The sequence below is a fragment of the Vidua macroura genome, chromosome 12 (genome assembly GCF_024509145.1).
Source record: "Vidua macroura isolate BioBank_ID:100142 chromosome 12, ASM2450914v1, whole genome shotgun sequence".
In the NCBI taxonomy this organism is placed as follows: domain Eukaryota; kingdom Metazoa; phylum Chordata; class Aves; order Passeriformes; family Viduidae; genus Vidua; species Vidua macroura.
In genome coordinates this window covers 2,653,969-2,673,269 of record NC_071582.1, presented here as the reverse complement: position 1 = coordinate 2,673,269, position 19,301 = coordinate 2,653,969, and the positions used below count along the sequence as shown (strand labels likewise).

Sequence of the window (19,301 nt, the reverse complement as noted above, 5' to 3'; positions counted from 1 at the left end):
GGGATACAGGATTTGGAATATGGGATTTGGGATCTGGGGTTTGGGGTTTTGGGAATTGGGATTTGGGATTGGGGATTTGAAAATTGGGTATTTGGGATTGAGGATTTTGGGTTTGAGATTGGGGATTTGGGATTTGGGAATTTTCCTGGATTTCCATCCTGCCCTGCTACATCAACTCTGGCATTCCCAGAGGGGAAAACCCAGGAATTCTTGGAGGATCCAGAGGGAAAACCGGGAAGTGTTGGGAATTGGGCGGGAAAAGGGATCCCTGAAGGGTTCAAAAAGCGGGAAAATGGGAAATTCAACTTTTTTTTTATCCCCACTGGATGCAATTTCCGCCTTCTCCCGGAGGGCAGGATCCGCTCTGGAGGCGCTTCCCGGGACCGAATCCGGAGGAATTCCACCCAAAAATCACTCCGGGGGTCAGCCCGGGGTTAAAAAATTAGGGAAAAGTGAAAATTCCAAGGTTTTTTCCCGCCTGGATGCACTTCCGGACTGCGGGATCCGCTCTGGGAGCGAAGCCTTGGAGCGAATCCCGCGGAATTGCAGCAGAATTCCTTCTGGAGGAGGAGGAGGGAGAGCGAGGAAGGCTTGGAAAAGGGGGAGAAGGAAAAAGGGGAGGAGGAGGAGGAGGAGGAGGAGGAGGAAAGCTTGGAAAAGGAGAAGGAGGAGGAGAAGGAAAAAGAGGAGGAGGAGGAGGGAGAGGAGGCAGTGGGAGGAAAGTTTGGAAAAGGGGGAGAAGGAGCGACAGGAGGAGGAGGAAAAAGAGGAGGAGGAGGCGGGGTCGGATGAGGAGGAGAAGGGAGGAAGGCTTGGGAAAGGAGGAGAAGGAAAAGGAGAAGGAGGAGGAGGAGAAGGAGGAGGAAAAAGAGGAGGAGGAGAGGAGGAGGAAGAGGAGGGAGGAAGGCTTGGAAAAGGAGGAGAAGTGAAAAGAGGAGAAAGAGGAGGAGAAGGAGGAAAAGGAGGAGGAAAAAAAGGAAAAAGAGGAGGAGGAGGAGGAGGAAAAGGAGGAGGCGGAGGCGCTGCCGGCCCCGCGCTCCCGGCGCGCTCCGAGCGGGACGGGCCCGAGCGGCGCTGCCCCGGCCGGGGGTGCCAGCAGCAGCGGTGCCACCAGCGGTGCCACCAGCGGTGCCAGCGGCACGGGGACCGCCGGCGGCGATGGCAGCGGGGCTGTGGCGGCGCGGGGCGCTCTGGGCCGCGCTGCTGCTGCTGGCGGCGGCGCAGGAGCCGTGGCGGCAGCTGATCCAGTGGGAGAACAACGGGCGGCTCTACAGCCTGCTCAACAGCGGCGCCGAGTTCGTGCCCGCCGGGCAGGAGCGGCCCGCGGGCAGCCGCCTGTGGCTGGCGGGCACGGCGGGCACCGCGGGCACCGCGGGGACAGCGGGGACAGCCGGCAGCGTCCGCCGCCAGGCCCCCGCCTCGGGGACGGTGCGGGGACAAGCGCGACATCCCTTCGGGTTCGGCCAGGTGCCGCCCAACTGGCGGGACGGGCCGCTGGGCGACGGCGCGGGGGGACAGCGGCGACAAGCGGCGCGCGGGCGACAGGCGGGCGCGACAGCCTCGGGGGTGGCGGTGTCGTCGTTCGCCTTCGCCTCGGCGGGACAGCCGCCGTTTGTCGCCGCGGGGGTGGCGGGACAGCCGCCGTTTGTCGCCGCGGGGGTGGCACCGCATGGGGAGCGCCCCGAGGGTGTCCCCGCGTCGCGGAACGCGGTGGCGGCGGGGACAGCGATGGGGACAGGAATGGGGACAGCGATGGGGACAGGAATGGGGACACCGATGGGGACAGGAATAGGAACACCTATGGGGACAGGGATGGGAACACCTATGGGGACAGGGATGGGGACACCTATGGGGACAGGAATGGGGACACCGATGGGGACAGGAATAGGGACAGGAATGGGGACACCGATGGGGACAGGGACCGGGGTGGCGTTCCCGCTCCAGCCCCGCGCGCTTCCCGAGGATTTCCGGGAGGAACCGCATCCCTACGGAGCCGCGGGAGTGCCGCTGGATCGCCGCTATTCCCACAGCCTGTACCACGACGCCGATGCCGAGGCGCAGCCCGGGCTGGGATCCATGGAAAATCTGGGATTTGGGGCGCAGTTCCCGCCCCAAGAGGCGCAGCCGCCGTTCCGGGCGCCCGAATCTTTTGGGGTCGCTCATCCCGAGCCCTTCATTCCCGAAATTCCACAGGCAGTGCCCGACAGCCAAGCCCGGCTCAGCGTGGGCAGCGTCTACAGGCCCAGCTTTGGGGCACGCGGTGAGTTTGGGGTTTCCTTGGGATGAGCGGAATTCCCGGGATTCGCAGAGGGGGTTTGGGAATGATGGGAACGGGGAGGGGAGGAGCAGGGCCCGCTCGGGGGGCTGGGATTGGGATGTGGCTGTGCTGTGTCCCAGGTAATCCCAAATTTTGGGATGGTGCCGTGGCATGTCCCAGGTAATCCCAAATTTGTGGGGTGGGGCAGTGCCGTGTCCCAGCTCATCCTGCATCCGTGGGATATTCCTGTGCTGCGGTTTGGGATCACACCGGGATGGGACAGGGCTGGATCCCAGTTATCCATGGGATATTTGGGAAGGGACAGGGCTGGATCCCGGCTATCCATGGGATATTTGGGATGGGACAGGGCTGGATCCCGGCTATCCATGGGATATTTGGGATGGGACAGGGCTGGATCCCAGTTATCCATGGGATATTTGGGATGGGACAGGGCTGGATCCCGGCTATCCATGGGATATTTGGGATGGGACAGGGCTGGATCCCAACTATCCATGGGATATTTGGGATGGGACAGGGCTGGATCCCGGCTATCCATGGGATATTTGGGATGGGACAGGGCTGGATCCCAGCTATCCATGGGATATTTGGGATGGGACAGGGCTGGATCCCGGCTATCCATGGGATATTTGGGATGGGACAGGGCTGGATCCCAGTTATCCATGGGATATTTGGGATGGGACAGGGCTGGATCCCGGCTATCCATGGGATATTTGGGATGGGACAGGGCTGGATCCCAGTTATCCATGGGATATTTGGGATGGGACAGGGCTGGATCCCAGTTATCCATGGGATATTTGGGATGGGACAGGGCTGGATCCTGGCTATCCATGGGATATTTGGGATGGGACAGGGCTGGATCCCAACTATCCATGGGATATTTGGGATGGGACAGGGCTGGATCCTGGCTATCCATGGGATATTTGGGATGGGACAGGGCTGGATCCCAACTATCCATGGGATATTTGGGATGGGACAGGGCTGGATCCCGGTTATCCCGGCCGGGACATGTTCCATTCCCGGTTTTTTGGGAAGGATGGATGGATCTGTGTTCCAGTCACTCCTGGGTCACTCTGGGGTCACTCTGGGGTCACTCCCTCCCTGTCCCGATGAAATCCCATGGATTTGGGCTGAGCTTTCCAAGAGTTCTCGAGCCCTCGGGAGCCGTTCCCAGCCCATCCCTCGGGAATCCCATCCCAGCCTGAGCCCGTGCCCTGCCCAGCCCCATCCCAGTTTTCTGGGAAAAGCCATCCCGGAGGATTTGGGGCAGTGGGAAGGGCCCTGCCCTGCCCTACACAGCCAGGGAGGGAACGCTGCAGGAAAAACTCGGGAATGGGGATTTTTGGGATCGCAGGAGAAGCCAGGAATGGGGCGTGGGGGGTGAAGGATGGGAGGAATTCGGGGACACCTTCAGGGAATGCTGGAATTCCTGATGTTCTGGGAGGACACCTGAGGACAGCTGCCCCGCCGATGACCCGGCAAAGATTCCGGCCAAATTCCCCGGCAAAGATTCCGGCCAAATTCCCCGTTGGCAGCGTCCGTGTCCTTCCAGGATCCCGCGAGGTGCCGGTGGCTCCGCCAGGGAATTCGGGACACCCAAATTCCCGGAGCTTCCCGCTTTTCCTGGAGAAATTTCCCGGGAATCCAGCTGATCCCGTGAAATTCCGGGTCACTCGCCGTGTTTTGGGAATGTTGTCACCTCCCTGTCACCTCCCAGGGATCCTAATTGGAGCAAACAATGGCCGGCGCCAGATCCGGCGTTAATTGTTAATTATTAATTATTAATGGTTAATTCCACGGCCAAAGCTCCTCGGGAGCCTCCTAATCCCGGCCGGATCCGCCAGGAATGTTCGGCATTCCCGGCCCCCGGCCGGGGTTAATGAGGGAAGGAATCCGATCCTGCTGCTTTTAGGGGGAATTTGCGGGGTTTCTGTGGGAATGGGGGCCTGGGGAAATCTGGGAAGAGGTGCTGGGAAAATTCCAGGCCTGACCCAGAGGTGGGAGGGACGGGAGCAGCTCCAGGGGGTGGGGAAGGGAAGGGAAGGGAAGGGAAGGGAAGGGAAGGGAAGGGAAGGGAAGGGAAGGGAAGGGAAGGGAAGGGAAGGGAAGGGAAGGGAAGGGAAGGGAAGGGAAGGGAAGGGAAGGGAAGGGAAGGGAAGGGAAGGGAAGGGAAGGGAAGGGAAGGGGCTCCAGACCCAAAAGTTTTCCCTACCCTGATCCCAACCCCAATCCCATTTCCAAGGGGTTTCTTCATCCTGATCCCATCTCCAAGTGTTCCTCATCCCGATCCCAACCCTGATCCCATCTCCAAAAGCTTCCTGACCCCAATCCCATCTCAAGGGGCTTCCCAAATTCAGTCCTGACCCCGATCCCACTTCCTGGGGTTCCTCACCCCAATCCTGATCCTGATCCCATCTCCAAGGAGTTCCTCATTCCAGCCCCCCTTGGATCCTCTCTCTGGGGGCTTCCTGATCTCCGATCCCATCTCCAGGGACTTCTTCATCCCGATCCCAACCGCGATCCCATCTCCAGGGGTTCCTCACGCCGATCCCAACCCACATCCCATCTCCAAACCTTCCTGGCCCCCATCCCTGCCCAGATCCCACTTCCTGGGATTCCTCACCCCAACCCTGACCCCAATCCCATCTCCAGGGCTTCCTCACCCCAGTCCTGATCCTGATCCCATTCCCAAGGGTTCCTCACCCCAATCCTGACCCCGATCCCATCTCCAGGGGTTCCTCATCCCGATCCCAGCCCTGATCCCATCCCCAGTGGTTTCCCAAGCCCGATCCCAAGGCCGATCCCATTTCCAGGAGGGTTTTCCCCCCTGGCCCCATGGATTGGGTCCCTTAGGGTTGGTTTTGGAAGGAAAGTGGGATTTGGGAATTCCATGGGGTGCTGGGAATTTGGGTCCCACCAAGCGGGAGTTTGGGGTCAGCCCCAGAAGGGCCGGGAGGTGTCGGAATTCCCAGGAAAGTCTCCCTTTGGTGGGGTCAGATTTGGGATTGGGGTGGTTCCAGGGGCTGGGAATCCTGGGATTCCGTGGGGATGGTGTGGGATTAGGATTGGGATTGGGATTGTTGGGATGGGATTGATGGAATGGGATGGGATGGGATTGGAATTGGGATTGGGATTTATGGGATTGGGATTGGGATTGTGAATGGAATTGGAATTAGGATTGGGAACAGGATTGGGATGGGATTGATGGGATTGGGATTGGGAATTGGAATTGGGAATGGGATTTGGAATGGGATTGGGGATAGATTGATGGGATGGGGATTGGGATTGTGAATGGAATTGGAATTAGGATTGGGAATGGCATTGGGATCGGATTGATGGCGTGGGAAGCCGGAATTCCCTCGGTCTCTCTGGGTCTCCCCATTCCTGTTCCCTCTGCTCCCGCTTTCCCATCGGATTCTCCCTGTGGGATTTTCCTGCTGATCCCGTCCACCGGCACAAACAGGGCCTGTGATCCCAATTTTCCCTGGGAACAGACGGGAATCTCCTCTGGCAGCTCCCAGGGCGGCCGAGGGGCCGGGCGGAAAAACCAAAAACCTTTTCCCACTGGGATTGTCCCGATCCAGGCCCGATTTTCCCTGGATTTTTGGGAAAGCCTCAGCAAAACCCCCCCGGCATTTGGGGTGGGACGGGGACAATTCCAGAGGTGGGAATCCCGATATCCCATGAATGCCAGAGGTTTGACCCCAAAAATGAGGTGTGAGATCCTATAAAAACAACGGGGCCATCCCAGGGCAGAATCCAGCAGGAAAGGGGAAAATCCAAATCCCATAAAACTCCCTGTTGGTCCGGGAGTCGGATTTCGCTCCGGAGCTTCCAAGAATTCCTTGGAATAAACAACAGCAGGGAGGGAAAAAAATTCTGAAAGGATGGAAAACTTTTCCTTGGCCAGCCCGGGGTGGTTTTCCATGTTTTTTTTTTCTTTTTCTTTTTTTTTTTTTTGAATTTTTTTTAAGGGATGGGGGAGAATTTTTTTTCTGAGCTCTCCCGGTTTTTTTTTTGGGGTCCCCCTGGGAATTACATCAGCGGGAATGGGGCAGGAAATGAGCTCCAAAGGAATGACGTGATCCCTCCCGGGAAGGCAGGCCCAGAAACAAGGAGGCATTGTTCTCCTTTCCAGGGAAAAAACGGGGGAAACAGGGAAAAATGGGGAAAGAAATGGGGAGAAATGGGGAAAAACAGGGGGGAAATGGGTGAAAATGGGGGGAAAATGGGGGAAAATGAGGGAAAATGGGGGGAAATGGGGGAAGAAATGGGGGGAAATGGGGGGAAAATGAGGGAAAATGGGGGGAAATGGGGAAAACCAAGGAAAAATGGGGGGAAATGGGGAAAAATGGAGGGAGGAATGGGGGAAAAGGGGGAAATGGAGGAAAATGAGGAAAAATGGGGAAAACTGAGGAAAAATAGGGAAAACAAAGGAAAAGTGGGGGAAATAGGTGAAATGGGGGGGGAAGGGGATAAAAATGGGGGGGAAAAGGGGATAAAAATGGGGGGGAAATACGGGGGAAACCAAGCAAAAATGGGGAAAAATGGCAGGGGGGGGAATGGGGGAAAATGGGGGAAACCAAGGAAAAACAGGGGGGAAAACGGGGAAAATGGGTGAAAATGGGGGGAAATTGGGGAAAACAGGGAAAATGGGGGAAAACCAAAGAAAAATGGGGGAAATGGGAAAAGTGAAGGAAAATGGGGGAAAAAAGGGAAAACCAGGGAAAAATAGGGAAAAACGGGGGGGGGAAATGAGGAAAATGGAGGGAAAATTGGGATAAAAGAGGAAAAACTGGGATAAAATAGGGAAAACCAGGTATTAACGGGGGAAAAATGGGGAAAAAACAGGGATAAAATAGGGAAATCCAGGGATTAATGGGGGGAAATGGGGAAAAAACAGGGGAAAAATGGGGAAAAACTGGGAAAAAATAGGGAAATCCAGGGATTAATGGGGGGAAATGGGGAAAAACAGGGGAAAATGGGGGAAAAACTGGGAAAAAATGGGGAAAAAATGGGGGAAACAGAGAAAAATGGGGAAAACCAGGGAAAAACGTGGCTCCAGTCACTGTCCCCAGGGGATGTCCCTGTCCCCAATCCCAGGGGATGTCCCTGTCCCCAATCCCAGGAAATGTCCCAGTCCCCAATCCCTGTCCCCAGGGATGTCCCTGTGGTCTCTCAGGTCCCCCAGACCTGATCCTGGATGTCCCCAATCCCTGTCCCCAGTGATGTCCCTATGCTCCCGGCAGCTCTCCCAGATCTGATCCCAGATTTCCCCAATCCCAATCCCTGTCCCCAATGATGTCCCTATGCTCCCGGCAGCTCTCCCAGATCTGATCCCAGATTTCCCCAATCCCAATCCCTGTCCCCAATGATGTCCCTATGCTCCCGGCAGCTCTCCCAGATCTGATCCCAGATTTCCCCAATCCCAATCCCTGTTCCCAGTGATGTCCCTGTTTTTCTGATCTGATCCTGGATGTCCCCAGACCCTGTCCCCAATCCCCATTCCCCAATCTCTGTTCTCAATCCCAATCCCATTTCCTGGCAGCTCTCCTGGATCTGATTCCAGATTTCCCTGATCCCAATCCTGTTTCCCAGCAGATCTAGATCTGATCCTGGATTTCCCTGATCCTGATCCCATTTCCTGGCAGATCTCCCAGACCTGATCCCATTTCTCCAATCCCGATCCCATTTCCCAGCAGGTGTCCCAGATCTGATCGCAGATTTCTCCAATCCCAATCCCGATCCCATTTCCCGGCAGGTCTCCTGGATGAGATCGCGGATTTCCCCAATCCCAATCCTGATCCCATTTCCTGGCAGGTCTCCTGGATCTGATCCCGGATTTCCCCGATCCCAATCCCATTTCCCGGCAGCTCTCTCTGACCTGATCCCAGATTTCCCGTATCCCATTGCCCAGCAGATCTCCCTGATTCCTGGATCTGATCCCGGATTTCCTCGATCCCAACCCCGATCCTGATCCTGTTTCCCGCAGATCTCCCTGACCTGATCCCGTTTCCCTGATCCCAATCCCAATCCTGATCCTGTTGCCCACAGCTCTCCCAGACCTGATCCCATTTCCCCGATCCCATTTCCCCAATCCCAATCCCGTTTCTCGCAGCTATCCCTGACCTGATCCCATTTCCCCGATCCCAACCCCGATCCTGATCCCATTTCCCGCAGCTCTCTGGACCTGATCCCATTTCCCCGATCCCAACCCCGATCCTGATCCCATTTCCCGCAGCTCTCTGGACCTGATCCCATTTCCCCGATCCCAACCCCGATCCTGATCCCATTTCCCGCAGCTCTCTGGACCTGATCCCATTTCCCCAATCCCAACCCCGATCCTGACCCCATTTCCCGCAGCTCTCCCTGTCCTGATCCCATTTCCCCGATCCCAACCCCAATCCCGATCCCGATCCCGCAGCTCTCCCTGTCCTGATCCCATTTCCCCGATCCCAACCCCGATCCCGATCCCGATCCCGCAGGTCTCCCGGACCTGGTGCCGGACCCCAGCTACGTGCAGGCCTCGACGTACGTGCAGAGAGCGCACCTGTACTCGCTGCGCTGCGCCGCCGAGGAGCGCTGCCTGGCCAGGTGGGACACGGGAGCCCACGGGGACACGGGATATGGGATAGGGGATAGGGGATATGGGAGCCCACGGGGGACACGGGACACGGGATATGGGATAGGGGATAGGGGATATGGGATATGGGATAGGGGATATGGGACACGGGGTACGGGATATGGGATAGGGGACACGGGAGCCCACGGGGGACACAGGACACGGGATATGGGATAGGGGATATGGGATATGGGATATGAGACACGGGACCCCACGGGGGACACGGGGTATGGGATATGGGATATGGGATAGGGGGTATGGGACACGGAACCCCACAGGGGACACGGGACACGGGATATGGGATAGGGGACACAGGACCCCACAGGGGACACGGGGTATGGGATATGGGATAGGGGATATGGGACATGAGACCCCACAGGGGACATGGGGTATGGGATAGGGGATATGGGACACAGGACCCCACGGGGGACACGGGACACGGGACAACGGGTATGGGGTATGGGATAGGGGACACGGGACCCCACAGGGGACACGGGACACGGGAGATGGGATATGGGACACGGGACCCCACAGGGGATACGGGACACGGAACACAGGATATGGGATAGGGGCTATGGGACACGGGACCCCACAGGGGATACGGGACACAGGACACGGGGTATGGGATACGGGGTATGGGACAGTGGATATGGGATAGGGGTATGGGATATGGGATACGGGATACGGGATACGGGGTACGGGTTATGGGATATGGGGTATGGGATATGGGATAGGGGATATTGGATATGGGGTGTGGGATAGGGGGTATGGGATACGGGACATGGGACACGGGATACAGGATACGGGATATGGGATATGGGATATGGGATATAGGGATATAGGGGTATAGGGATATGGGCTATGGGCTATGGGCTATGGGCTATGGGATATGGAATACAGGGTATGGGATATGGGATAGGGGATATGGGATATGGGATACGGGATATGGGATAGGGGATATGGGATATGGGATAGAGGATATGGGATACGGGATACGAGATACGGGATATGGGATATGGAATATGGGATAGGGGATATGGGGTACAGGATATGGGAAGGGGATATGGGGTACGGGATATGGGATATGGGATATGGGATATGGGATAGGGGATACGGGATAGGGGATATGGGATAGGGGATATGGGATATGGGATATGGCATATGGCATACGGGATAGGGGATATGGGATACGGGATATGGGATATGCGATATGGGATATGAGATCCAGGAATGGGACACGGGACACAGGAATGGGACACAGAATCCCGGGAATGGGAGAGACAGGATTTTGGGATTGGGAAATGGGATCCTGGGAATGCCAGACAGGATCCTGGGAATGGGAGAGATTATTCCTGGGAATGTAGGATGGGATTCCCAGAATTCGAGAGAGGATTCTTGGGAATGGGAGAGAAAATTCCTGGGAATGGGAGAGGGAGGATTCCTGAGAATCGGAGATGGGATCCCGGGAATGGGAAACAGGATTCTGGGAATGGGGGAGAGAGGAGATTCCTGGGTATGGCAGGGAGGATTCCTGGGAATGGGAGAGGGAGGATTCCTAGGAATGGGAGAGGGAGGATTCCCAGGAATGGGAGGGAGGATTTCTGGGAATGGGAGCTCTCTGGGATCGGGGGAATGTAGGGAGAAAAGGGGGGAGTGAGGGGGAGAGGGGGGGCTGGGATGAGGGGAGATGGGGACAACGGGAATTTTGGGATGAGGAAAAGTGGGGACAAAGGGGGAGGGGATGGGGGGGAGAGGGAGGGGGAGGTGGGGAATCCTGGGGTGGGGGGGGAGAGGGGGAACCCCGCGAGGGGGGGGGGAGGGGAGAGGGAGATGGAGGGGGAGAGAGGTGAGGGGGAGATGGAGACAGGGTGGGAAAGAGGGGAATCCTGGGATGGGGGTGAAGTGAGGGGAGAGAGGGGAACCCCGGGATGAGGGGAGAGGGGGATACCCCGGGGAGAGGGGTCCTGGGATGGGGGAGAAGTGGGGATACCCCGGGAGGGAGAGGGACAGGTTGGGGAGGAGAAGGGGGAGGTGCTGATGGGGGGAGAGGGAGGGGAGGGAAGGGAAGGGGAAAAGGGGGAGAGGGAAGTTCAGGAGAGAGGGAAGGGGAAAGGAAAAGGAAAGAGGAAAAGGGGAAAAGAAAGGAAAAAAGGGAAACGGGAAGAGGGAAGTGAAGGGTGGAGGAGAGGGAAGGGGACAGGGAAGGGGAAGGGAAGAGGGGAAGGGGAAGGGGAAGGGAAGGGAAGGGAAGGGAAGGGAAGGGAAGGGAAGGGAAGGGAAGGGAAGGGAAGGGAAGGGAAGGGAAGGGAAGGGAAGGGAAGGGAAGGGAAGGAAGGGAAGGGAAGGGAAGGGAAGGGAAGGGAAGGGAAGGGAAGGGAAGGGAAGGGAAGGGAAGGGAAGGGAAGGGAAGGGAGGGAAGGGAAGGGAAGGGAAGGGAAGGGAAGGGAAGGGAAGGGAAGGGAAGGAGGGGAAAGGAGAAAAGGGAAAAGGGAAAAGGGAAAAGGAAAAGGGAAAAGGGAAAAGGGAAAAGGGAAAAGGGAAAAGGGAAAAGGGAAAAGCTCCAGGACCCAGCCGAGACTTTCCTCTCTTTATCCCTTCCATTCCCACGGGGAGAAAATTCCCTGGGAAAAGGGAATTCCTCCGGAAGGGCGGGGCCAGCAGCAGTGCCACCACTGCCACCTGTGCCACCTGTGCCACCGGTGCCAGCCTGTCCCTGTCCCTGTCCCTGTCCCTGTCCCTGTCCCTGTCCCCGTCCCCAGCACGGCGTACGCGGCCGAGGCCACCGACTACGACGTGCGGGTGCTGCTGCGCTTCCCGCAGCGCGTCAAGAACCAGGGCACGGCCGACTTCCTGCCCAGCCAGCCCCGCCACCGCTGGCAGTGGCACAGCTGCCACCAGTGAGTGTCCCCAGCTGTCCCCAGCCTGTCCCCTCCCTCTGGGGGCACCTTTGGCTGGCGTTTCAGTGGCATTTCCCCGTTTGGTGGCTTCGTTTTGGGGTCTTCCTTCAGCTCTTTGTCCCCAAAGCCACCATCCGTGATGGTGGCAGTGGCACAGCTGCCACCGGTGAGTGTCCCCAGCTGTGCCCTCCCCTCTGGGTGGCACTTCAGTGCCATTCGATGACGTTGCTTTGAGGTCTGGATATGAGGGGGTTGGTGTCACCTTCCGTGAGCTCTTTGTCCCCAGAGCCACCACGCTCCCGGAGTTAATGTCCCCAGGGCCACTGCGTTGGTGGCAGTGGCACAGCTGCCACCAGTGAGTGTCCCCAACTTTGTCACCAGCCCCCTCTGGTGACAGTTCTGAGGCTTTTCCATGGAATTTCCCAATTTTGTGTCATTTGTCGTGGTTGGTGTCACCTTCCTTGTCCCCAAAGCCACCACGCTCCCGGAGTTAATGTCCCCTCTGCCATGGTGACTGTCCCCAAAGCAGGAGCTGCCACCTCCTGTGCCCCTGCACTGATGTCCCCTCCCCCAGTGGGGACATCCCCATTGTGACACCCCCTGAGTGTCCCCTGGCTGTCCCCAGAGTGTCCCCTGGAGTCCCTGCTGTCCCCTGATTGTCCCGAGTGTCCCCATGATTGTCCCTTGAGAGCCCAGTGTCCCCTGCTGCTCACTCAGTGTCCCCTGAGTGTCCCCTGAGTGTCCCCTGAGTGTCCCCCTGATTATCCCAATTCTTGTCCCCTTCTTGTCCTGCTTGTCCTCTGAATGTCCCCAGCCTGTCCCCCAACCTGTCCCCATGGTGTCCCCCCTGGTGTCCTCATGGGTGTCCCCACGGTGTCCCTGTGTCCCCAAGCACTATCACAGCATGGAAAAGTTCAACCTGCTGGATGTCACCTGAGCGTCCCCATGATTGTCCCCTGAGTGTCCCCCGGGATTGTCCCCGGAGTGCCCCTTGAGTGTCCCGATTGTCCTCTGAATGTCCCCAAAGTGTCCCCAAAGCGTTCCCAGAGTGTCCCCAGCCTGTCCCCACGGTGTCCTCACGGTGTCCCCCACGGTGTCCCCAGGCACTACCACAGCATGGCGGAGTTCAGCCACTACGACCTGCTGGATGTCACCTCGGGCCGCCGGGTGGCCGAGGGACACAAGGCCAGCTTCTGCCTGGAGGACACCACCTGCGACTTCGGCCACCTCAAGCGCTACGCCTGCACCGCCCACACCCAGGTGACACTCGGGGACAACGGCCCTTGTCACTTCTGTCACTTCTTTGTCCCCCTTTTGCCCTTTTTGTCCCTTTTTTGTGCCTTTTGTCCCTTTTGTCCCCATTTGTGGCACTACACCTGCACTGCCCACACCCAGGTGACATCTGGGGACAATGGCCTTTGTCACTTCTGTCACTTTTTGTCCCTTTTTGTCCCCTTTTCTCCCTTTTTTTCCCTATTTCCCCCCCATATTTTTAGGGTTTTTTCTCCCTTTTTTCCCGTTTTTGCCCATTTTTTAAATTCTTTCCCCCATTTTTGCCCCATTTCCCTGTTTCTCACCCCAATTCCCCATTTTTGCCCCAATTCCCTGTTTCTCACCCCAATTCCCCAATTCCCCATTTCCCAATTCCCCGTTTTCCCAATTTCCCCGTTTCTCACCCCAATTCCCCATTTCTCACCCCAATCCCCCCATTTTTTCCAATTTCCCCCGTTTCTCACCCCAATTCCCCCTTTCCCCAATTCCCCATTTCTCACCCCAATCCCCCATTTCCCAATTCCCCATTTTCCCCGTTTCTCACCCCAATTCCCATTTTCCCCCAATTCCCCATTTCCCCAATTCCCCGTTTCTCACCCCAATTCCCCATTTCTCACCCCAATTCCCCCATTTCCCCAATTCCCTGTTTCTCACCCCCAATTCCCCATTTCCCCAATTCCCCATTTCTCACCCCAATTCCCCATTTCCCCATTTCTCACCCCAATCCCCCATTTCCCAATTCCCCCATTTTCCCCGTTTCTCACCCCAATTCCCATTTTTCCCCAATTCCCCATTTCCCCAATTCCCCGTTTCTCACCCCAATTCCCCATTTCTCATCCCAATTCCCCGTTTCTCACCCCAATTCCCCGTTTCTCATCCCAATTCCCATTTTTTCCCCAATTCCCCGTTTCTGCCCCGTTCCCGCTGGCAGGGGCTCTCCCCGGGCTGTTACGACACCTACAACGCCGACATCGACTGCCAGTGGATCGACATCACCGACGTCCCCCCGGGCAACTACGTCCTCAAGGTGGGACACCGGGGACACCGGGGACACTGGGGACACTGGGGACACTGGGGACACCAGGGACACCGGGGACAATTGGGGACATTTGGGGGATTGGGACATTGGGGACACAGGGGACACTGGGGACACTGGGGACATTTGGAGACATTGGAGTTGTTGGGGACATTTGGGACACTTGGGGACATTTGGGGGCATTGGGAGATTGGGGATGTTGGGGACACTGGGGACATTTTGGGGACATTGGGGACATTTGGAACATCTGGGGACATTGGGGACAGTGGGGACATTTTGGGGACATTGGGGACACCTGGAGACACTGGGGACAGTGCGGACATTGGAGACATTGGGGACACCTGGGGACATTGGGGACCTTGGGGGACATCTGGGGTCATTGGGGACATTTGGGGACATTGAGGACAATTGGACTATTGGGGACACTGGGGACACTGGGGACACTGTGGGACACTGGGACACTGGGGACACTGGGGACACTGTGGGACACTGGAGACACTGGGGACACTGGGGACACTGGGGACACTGGGGACACTGTGGGACACTGGAGACACTGGGGACACTGGGGACACTGGGGACACTGGGGACACTGTGGGACACTGGAGACACTGGGGACACTGGGGACATTTGGAGACATTGGAGTTGTTGGGGACATTTGGGACACTTGGGGACATTTGGTGGCATTGGGGGATTGGGGATGTTGGGGACACTGGGGACATTTTGGGGACATTGGGGACATTTGGGACATCTGGGGACATTGGGACATTGGGGACAGTGGGGACATTGGAGACATTGGGGACACCTGGGGACATTGGGACATTGGGGACAGTGGGGACATTGGAGACATTGGGGACACCTGGGGACATTGGGGGGATTGGGGGACGTTGGGGACATTGGGGACACTGGGTACATTTGGGATATTGGGGACACTGGGGACAGTGGGGACACTGAGGACATTTGGGAACACCTGGGGACATTGGGGACATTTGGGACATCTGGGGTCATTGGGGATGTTTGGGGACATTGAGGACACCTGGGGACATTGGGGACAGTGGGGACACTGGGGGGATGGGGGACATTGGGGACATTGGGGATGTTGGGGTCCTTGGGGACATTGGGGACATTTGGGACATTGGGGGGATTGGGGGGATTGGGGACACTGGGGACACTGGGGACACTGGGGACATTTTGGGGACACTGAGGACTTTGGGGACATTATGGACATTTGGGGACAGAGGGACATTGGGGACATTTGGGGACATTTGGGACACTGGGGACATTGGGGACACTGAGGACTTTGGGGACATTGGGGCATTTTGGGGACATTTGGGGACATTTGGGGACACTGGGGGTTGTGGATTTTTTTTTGTTTGATTTTTTGGGATTTCCCCGGTTTCTCCCCATTTCCGGGCCGATTTCGGGGATTTTTCCCCTCCCTTTCCCTCTCCCAGTTAAGCCCCGCCCATTCCCCCATTCCAGCGGATTTTTTGGGATTTTTTCCCGCGGATTTTTTGGGATTTTTCCTCTCCGGGCTCCCGCAGGTGCAGGTGAACCCCAAATATTCCGTGCTGGAGTCGGATTTCACCAACAACGTCGTGCGCTGCCACATCCACTACAGCGGGCGCTTCGCCGCCGCCTCCAACTGCCGCCTGGCCCAGTATGGCCCCGCAGCGACCCCAAAACAGCCCCGACCCCAAAACAGCCCTGACCCCAAAACAGCCCTGATCCCAAAACAGCCCTGACCCCAAAACAGCCCTGACCCCAATAATCCCCGATCCTAAAAATCCCTGATCCAAAAAACCCGTCCTAAAACATCCCAACTGACGCCTGGCCCAGTACGGCCCCACAGCGACCCCAAAACAGCCCTGACCCCAAAAATCCCTGACCGCAAAACATCCCTGACCCCAAAAATCCCTGACCCCAAAACAGCCCTGACCCCAAAACAGCCCTGACCCCAATAATCCCTGATCCTAAAAAACCCTGATCCAAAAAACCCATCCTAAAACATCCCAACTGCCGCCTGGCCCAGTACGGCCCCGCAGCGACCCCAAAACAGCACTGACCCCAAAACATCCCTGACCCCCAAAAATCCCTGGCCCCAAAAATCCTGGCCCCGAAACAGCCCGAGCCTAAAAATCCCTGACCCCCAAAAAGCCCTGGCCCCAAAACAGTCCTGATCCCAAAACAGCCCTGACCCCAAAAATCCCCGACCCCCAAAACAGCCCTGGCCCCAAAAATCCCTGGCCCCGAAACAGCCCGAGCCTAAAAATCCCTGACCCCAAAAAGCCCTGGCCCCAAAACAGTCCTGATCCCAAAACAGCCCTGACCCCAATAATCCCCGATCCTAAAAATCCCTGATCCAAAAAACCCGTCCTAAAACATCCCAACTGACGCCTGGCCCAGTACGGCCCCACAGCGACCCCAAAACAGCCCTGACCCCCAAAAATCCCTGACCGCAAAACATCCCTGACCCCAAAAATCCCTGACCCCAAAACAGCCCTGACCCCAAAACAGCCCTGACCCCAATAATCCCTGATCCTAAAAAAACCCTGATCCAAAAAACCCATCCTAAAACATCCCAACTGCCGCCTGGCCCAGTACGGCCCCCGCAGCGACCCCAAAACAGCACTGACCCCAAAACATCCCTGACCCCAAAAATCCCTGGCCCCAAAAATCCCTGGCCCCGAAACAGCCCGAGCCTAAAAATCCCTGACCCCAAAAAGCCCTGGCCCCAAAACAGTCCTGATCCCAAAACAGCCCTGACCCCAAAAATCCCCGACCCCAAAACAGCCCTGACCCCAAAACAGCCTGATCCTAAAAAACCCTGATCCAAAAAACCCGTCCTAAAACATCCCAGCTGCCGCCTGGCCCAGTACGGCCCCACAGCGACCCCAAAACAGCCCTGACCCCAAAACAGCCCCTGACCCCAAAACAGCCCTGACCCCAAAATAGCCCTGACCCCCAATAATCCCTGATCCTAAAAAACCCTGATCCAAAAAACCCGTCCTAAAACATCCCAACTGCCGCCTGGCCCAGTACGGCCCCGCAGCGACCCCCAAAACATCCCCGACCCCAAAAATCCCTGACCCCAAAACAGCCCTGACCCCAAAACAGCCCTGACCCCAAAACAGCCGTGACCCCAAAACAGCCCTGACCCCAATAATCCCTGATCCTAAAAATCCCTGATCCAAAAAACCCGTCCTAAAACATCCCAACTGCCGCCTGGCCCAGTACGGCCCCGCAGCGACCCCAAAACAGCCCCAACCCCAAAACAGCCGTGACCCCAAAAACAGCCCTGACCCCAATAATCCCTGATCCTAAAAATCCCTGATCCAAAAAACCCATCCTAAAACATCCCAACTGATGCCTGGCCCAGTACGGCCCCGCAGCGACCCCAAAAATTCCCTGACCCCAAAACAGCCCTGACCCCAAAAATCCCTGACCCCAAAACAGCCTGACCCCAAAAATCCCTGACCCCAAAACATCCCTGACCCCAAAACAGCCCTGACCCCAAAACAGCCCAGACCCCAATAATCCCTGATCCTAAAAAACCTGATCCAAAAAACCCGTCCTAAAACATCCCAACTGCCGCCTGGCCAGTACGGCCCCGCAGCGACCCCAAAACATCCCCGACCCCAAAAATCCCTGACCCCAAAACATCCCCGACCCCAAAATAGCCCTGACCCCAAAATCCCTGATCACAAAAATCCCTGACCCCAAAAATCCCTGACCCCAAAACAGCCCTGACCCCAAAAATCCCTGACCCCAAAAATCCCGACCCCCAAAAATCCTGACCCCCAAAAATCCCCGACCCCAAAAATCCCTGACCCCAAAACAGCCTGATCCTAAAAAACCCTGACCCCAAAAATCCCTGACCCCAAAACAGCCCTGACCCCAAAAATCCCCGATCCCAAAAATCCCTGACCCCCAAACCCCCATCCCAACTTTCCCGTTCCTTTCCCATTTCCCCCATTTCCCCTCGCTCTTTTCCCCCATTTCCCCCCCTGCTTTTCCCGGCTTTTTCCCTGGATTTTCCCCATTTTTTACCCAGATTTTTTCCCACTTTTTTCCCTGATTTTTCCCACTTTTCCCTGATTTTCCCCAATTTTTTTTTCCTGATTTTTTCCCACTTTTTTTCCTGGATTTTTCCCACTTTTCCCCCCCTTCTTTCCCCTTTTTCCTGACTTTTTCCCCTTTTCCTGGATTTCCCTTTTTTCCCTGATTTTTCCCACTATTTCCTGATTTTTCCCCACTTTCCCCTGAATTTTTCCACATTTTCCTGGATTTCCTCCCCACTCTTTTCCCACTTTTTCTTGATTTTCCCCCACTTTTCCCTGAATTTTCCCACTTTTTCCCAGATTTTTTCCCCTTTTCCCTGATTTTTTTCCACTTTTCCCCACTTTTTTTTCCTGCTTTTTTTCCCGAATTTTCCCATTTTTCCTGCTTTTTTTTTCCCCTTTTCCCTGAATTTTTCCACATTTTCCTGGATTTTCCCCACTTTTTTCCCACTTTTTCCTTATTTTCCACAATTTTTCCTGATTTTTTCCCACTTTCCCCTGAATTTTCCCACTTTTTCTCCCCAGATTTTCCCCCCTTTTCCCCTGATTTTTCCACTTTTCCCCACTTTTTTCCTGCTTTTTTTCCACTTTTCCCTGAATTTTCCCCAATTTTTACCTGAATTTTCCCACTTTTTTTCCTGATTTTTCCCAATTTTTTTTCCTGATTTTTCCCACTTTTTTTCCTGGATTTCTCCCACTTTTCCCCCCTTCTTTCCCCTTTTTCCTGACTTTTTCCCCTTTTTCCCCTGGATTTCCCTTTTTTCCCTGATTTTTCCCACAATTTCCTGATTTTTCCCCACTTTCCCCTGAATTTTTTCCACATTTTCCTGGATTTCCCCCACTTTTTTCCCACTTTTTCCTTATTTTCCCCAATTTTCCCTGATTTTTTCCCACTTTCCCCCACTTTTTTCCTGCTTTTTTCCCCAGATTTCCCCACTTTTTCCTGATTTTCCCCCACTTTTCCCTGAATTTTCCCACTTTTTCCCAGATTTTTCCCCAATTTTCCCTGATTTTTTCCACTTTCTCCCCACTTTTTTCCTGCTTTTTTCCCGGATTTTCCCACTGTTTCCTGCTTTTTTTCCACTTTTCCCTGAATTTTCCCACTTTTCCCCAGATTTTTCCCCTTTTCCCCTGATTTTTT

The 19,301-nt window shown here is 56.0% G+C and overlaps 1 protein-coding gene across 1 annotated transcript in view; it reads left to right on the top strand.

Moving 5' to 3' along the window:
- The first annotated feature begins 1,102 nt into the window (after nt 1-1,102).
- Nucleotides 1,103-19,301, top strand: part of LOXL1 (lysyl oxidase like 1) — a 23,498-nt gene continuing 5,299 nt past the window's right edge. The window contains exons 1-6 of the mRNA XM_053988689.1: nt 1,103-2,260; nt 8,761-8,869; nt 11,657-11,794; nt 12,898-13,054; nt 13,998-14,093; nt 15,644-15,759. Of these exons, the coding sequence (XP_053844664.1) occupies nt 1,159-2,260; nt 8,761-8,869; nt 11,657-11,794; nt 12,898-13,054; nt 13,998-14,093; nt 15,644-15,759 (1,718 nt within the window). The 5' untranslated portion in view covers nt 1,103-1,158. The remainder of the gene's footprint in view (nt 2,261-8,760; nt 8,870-11,656; nt 11,795-12,897; nt 13,055-13,997; nt 14,094-15,643; nt 15,760-19,301) is intronic.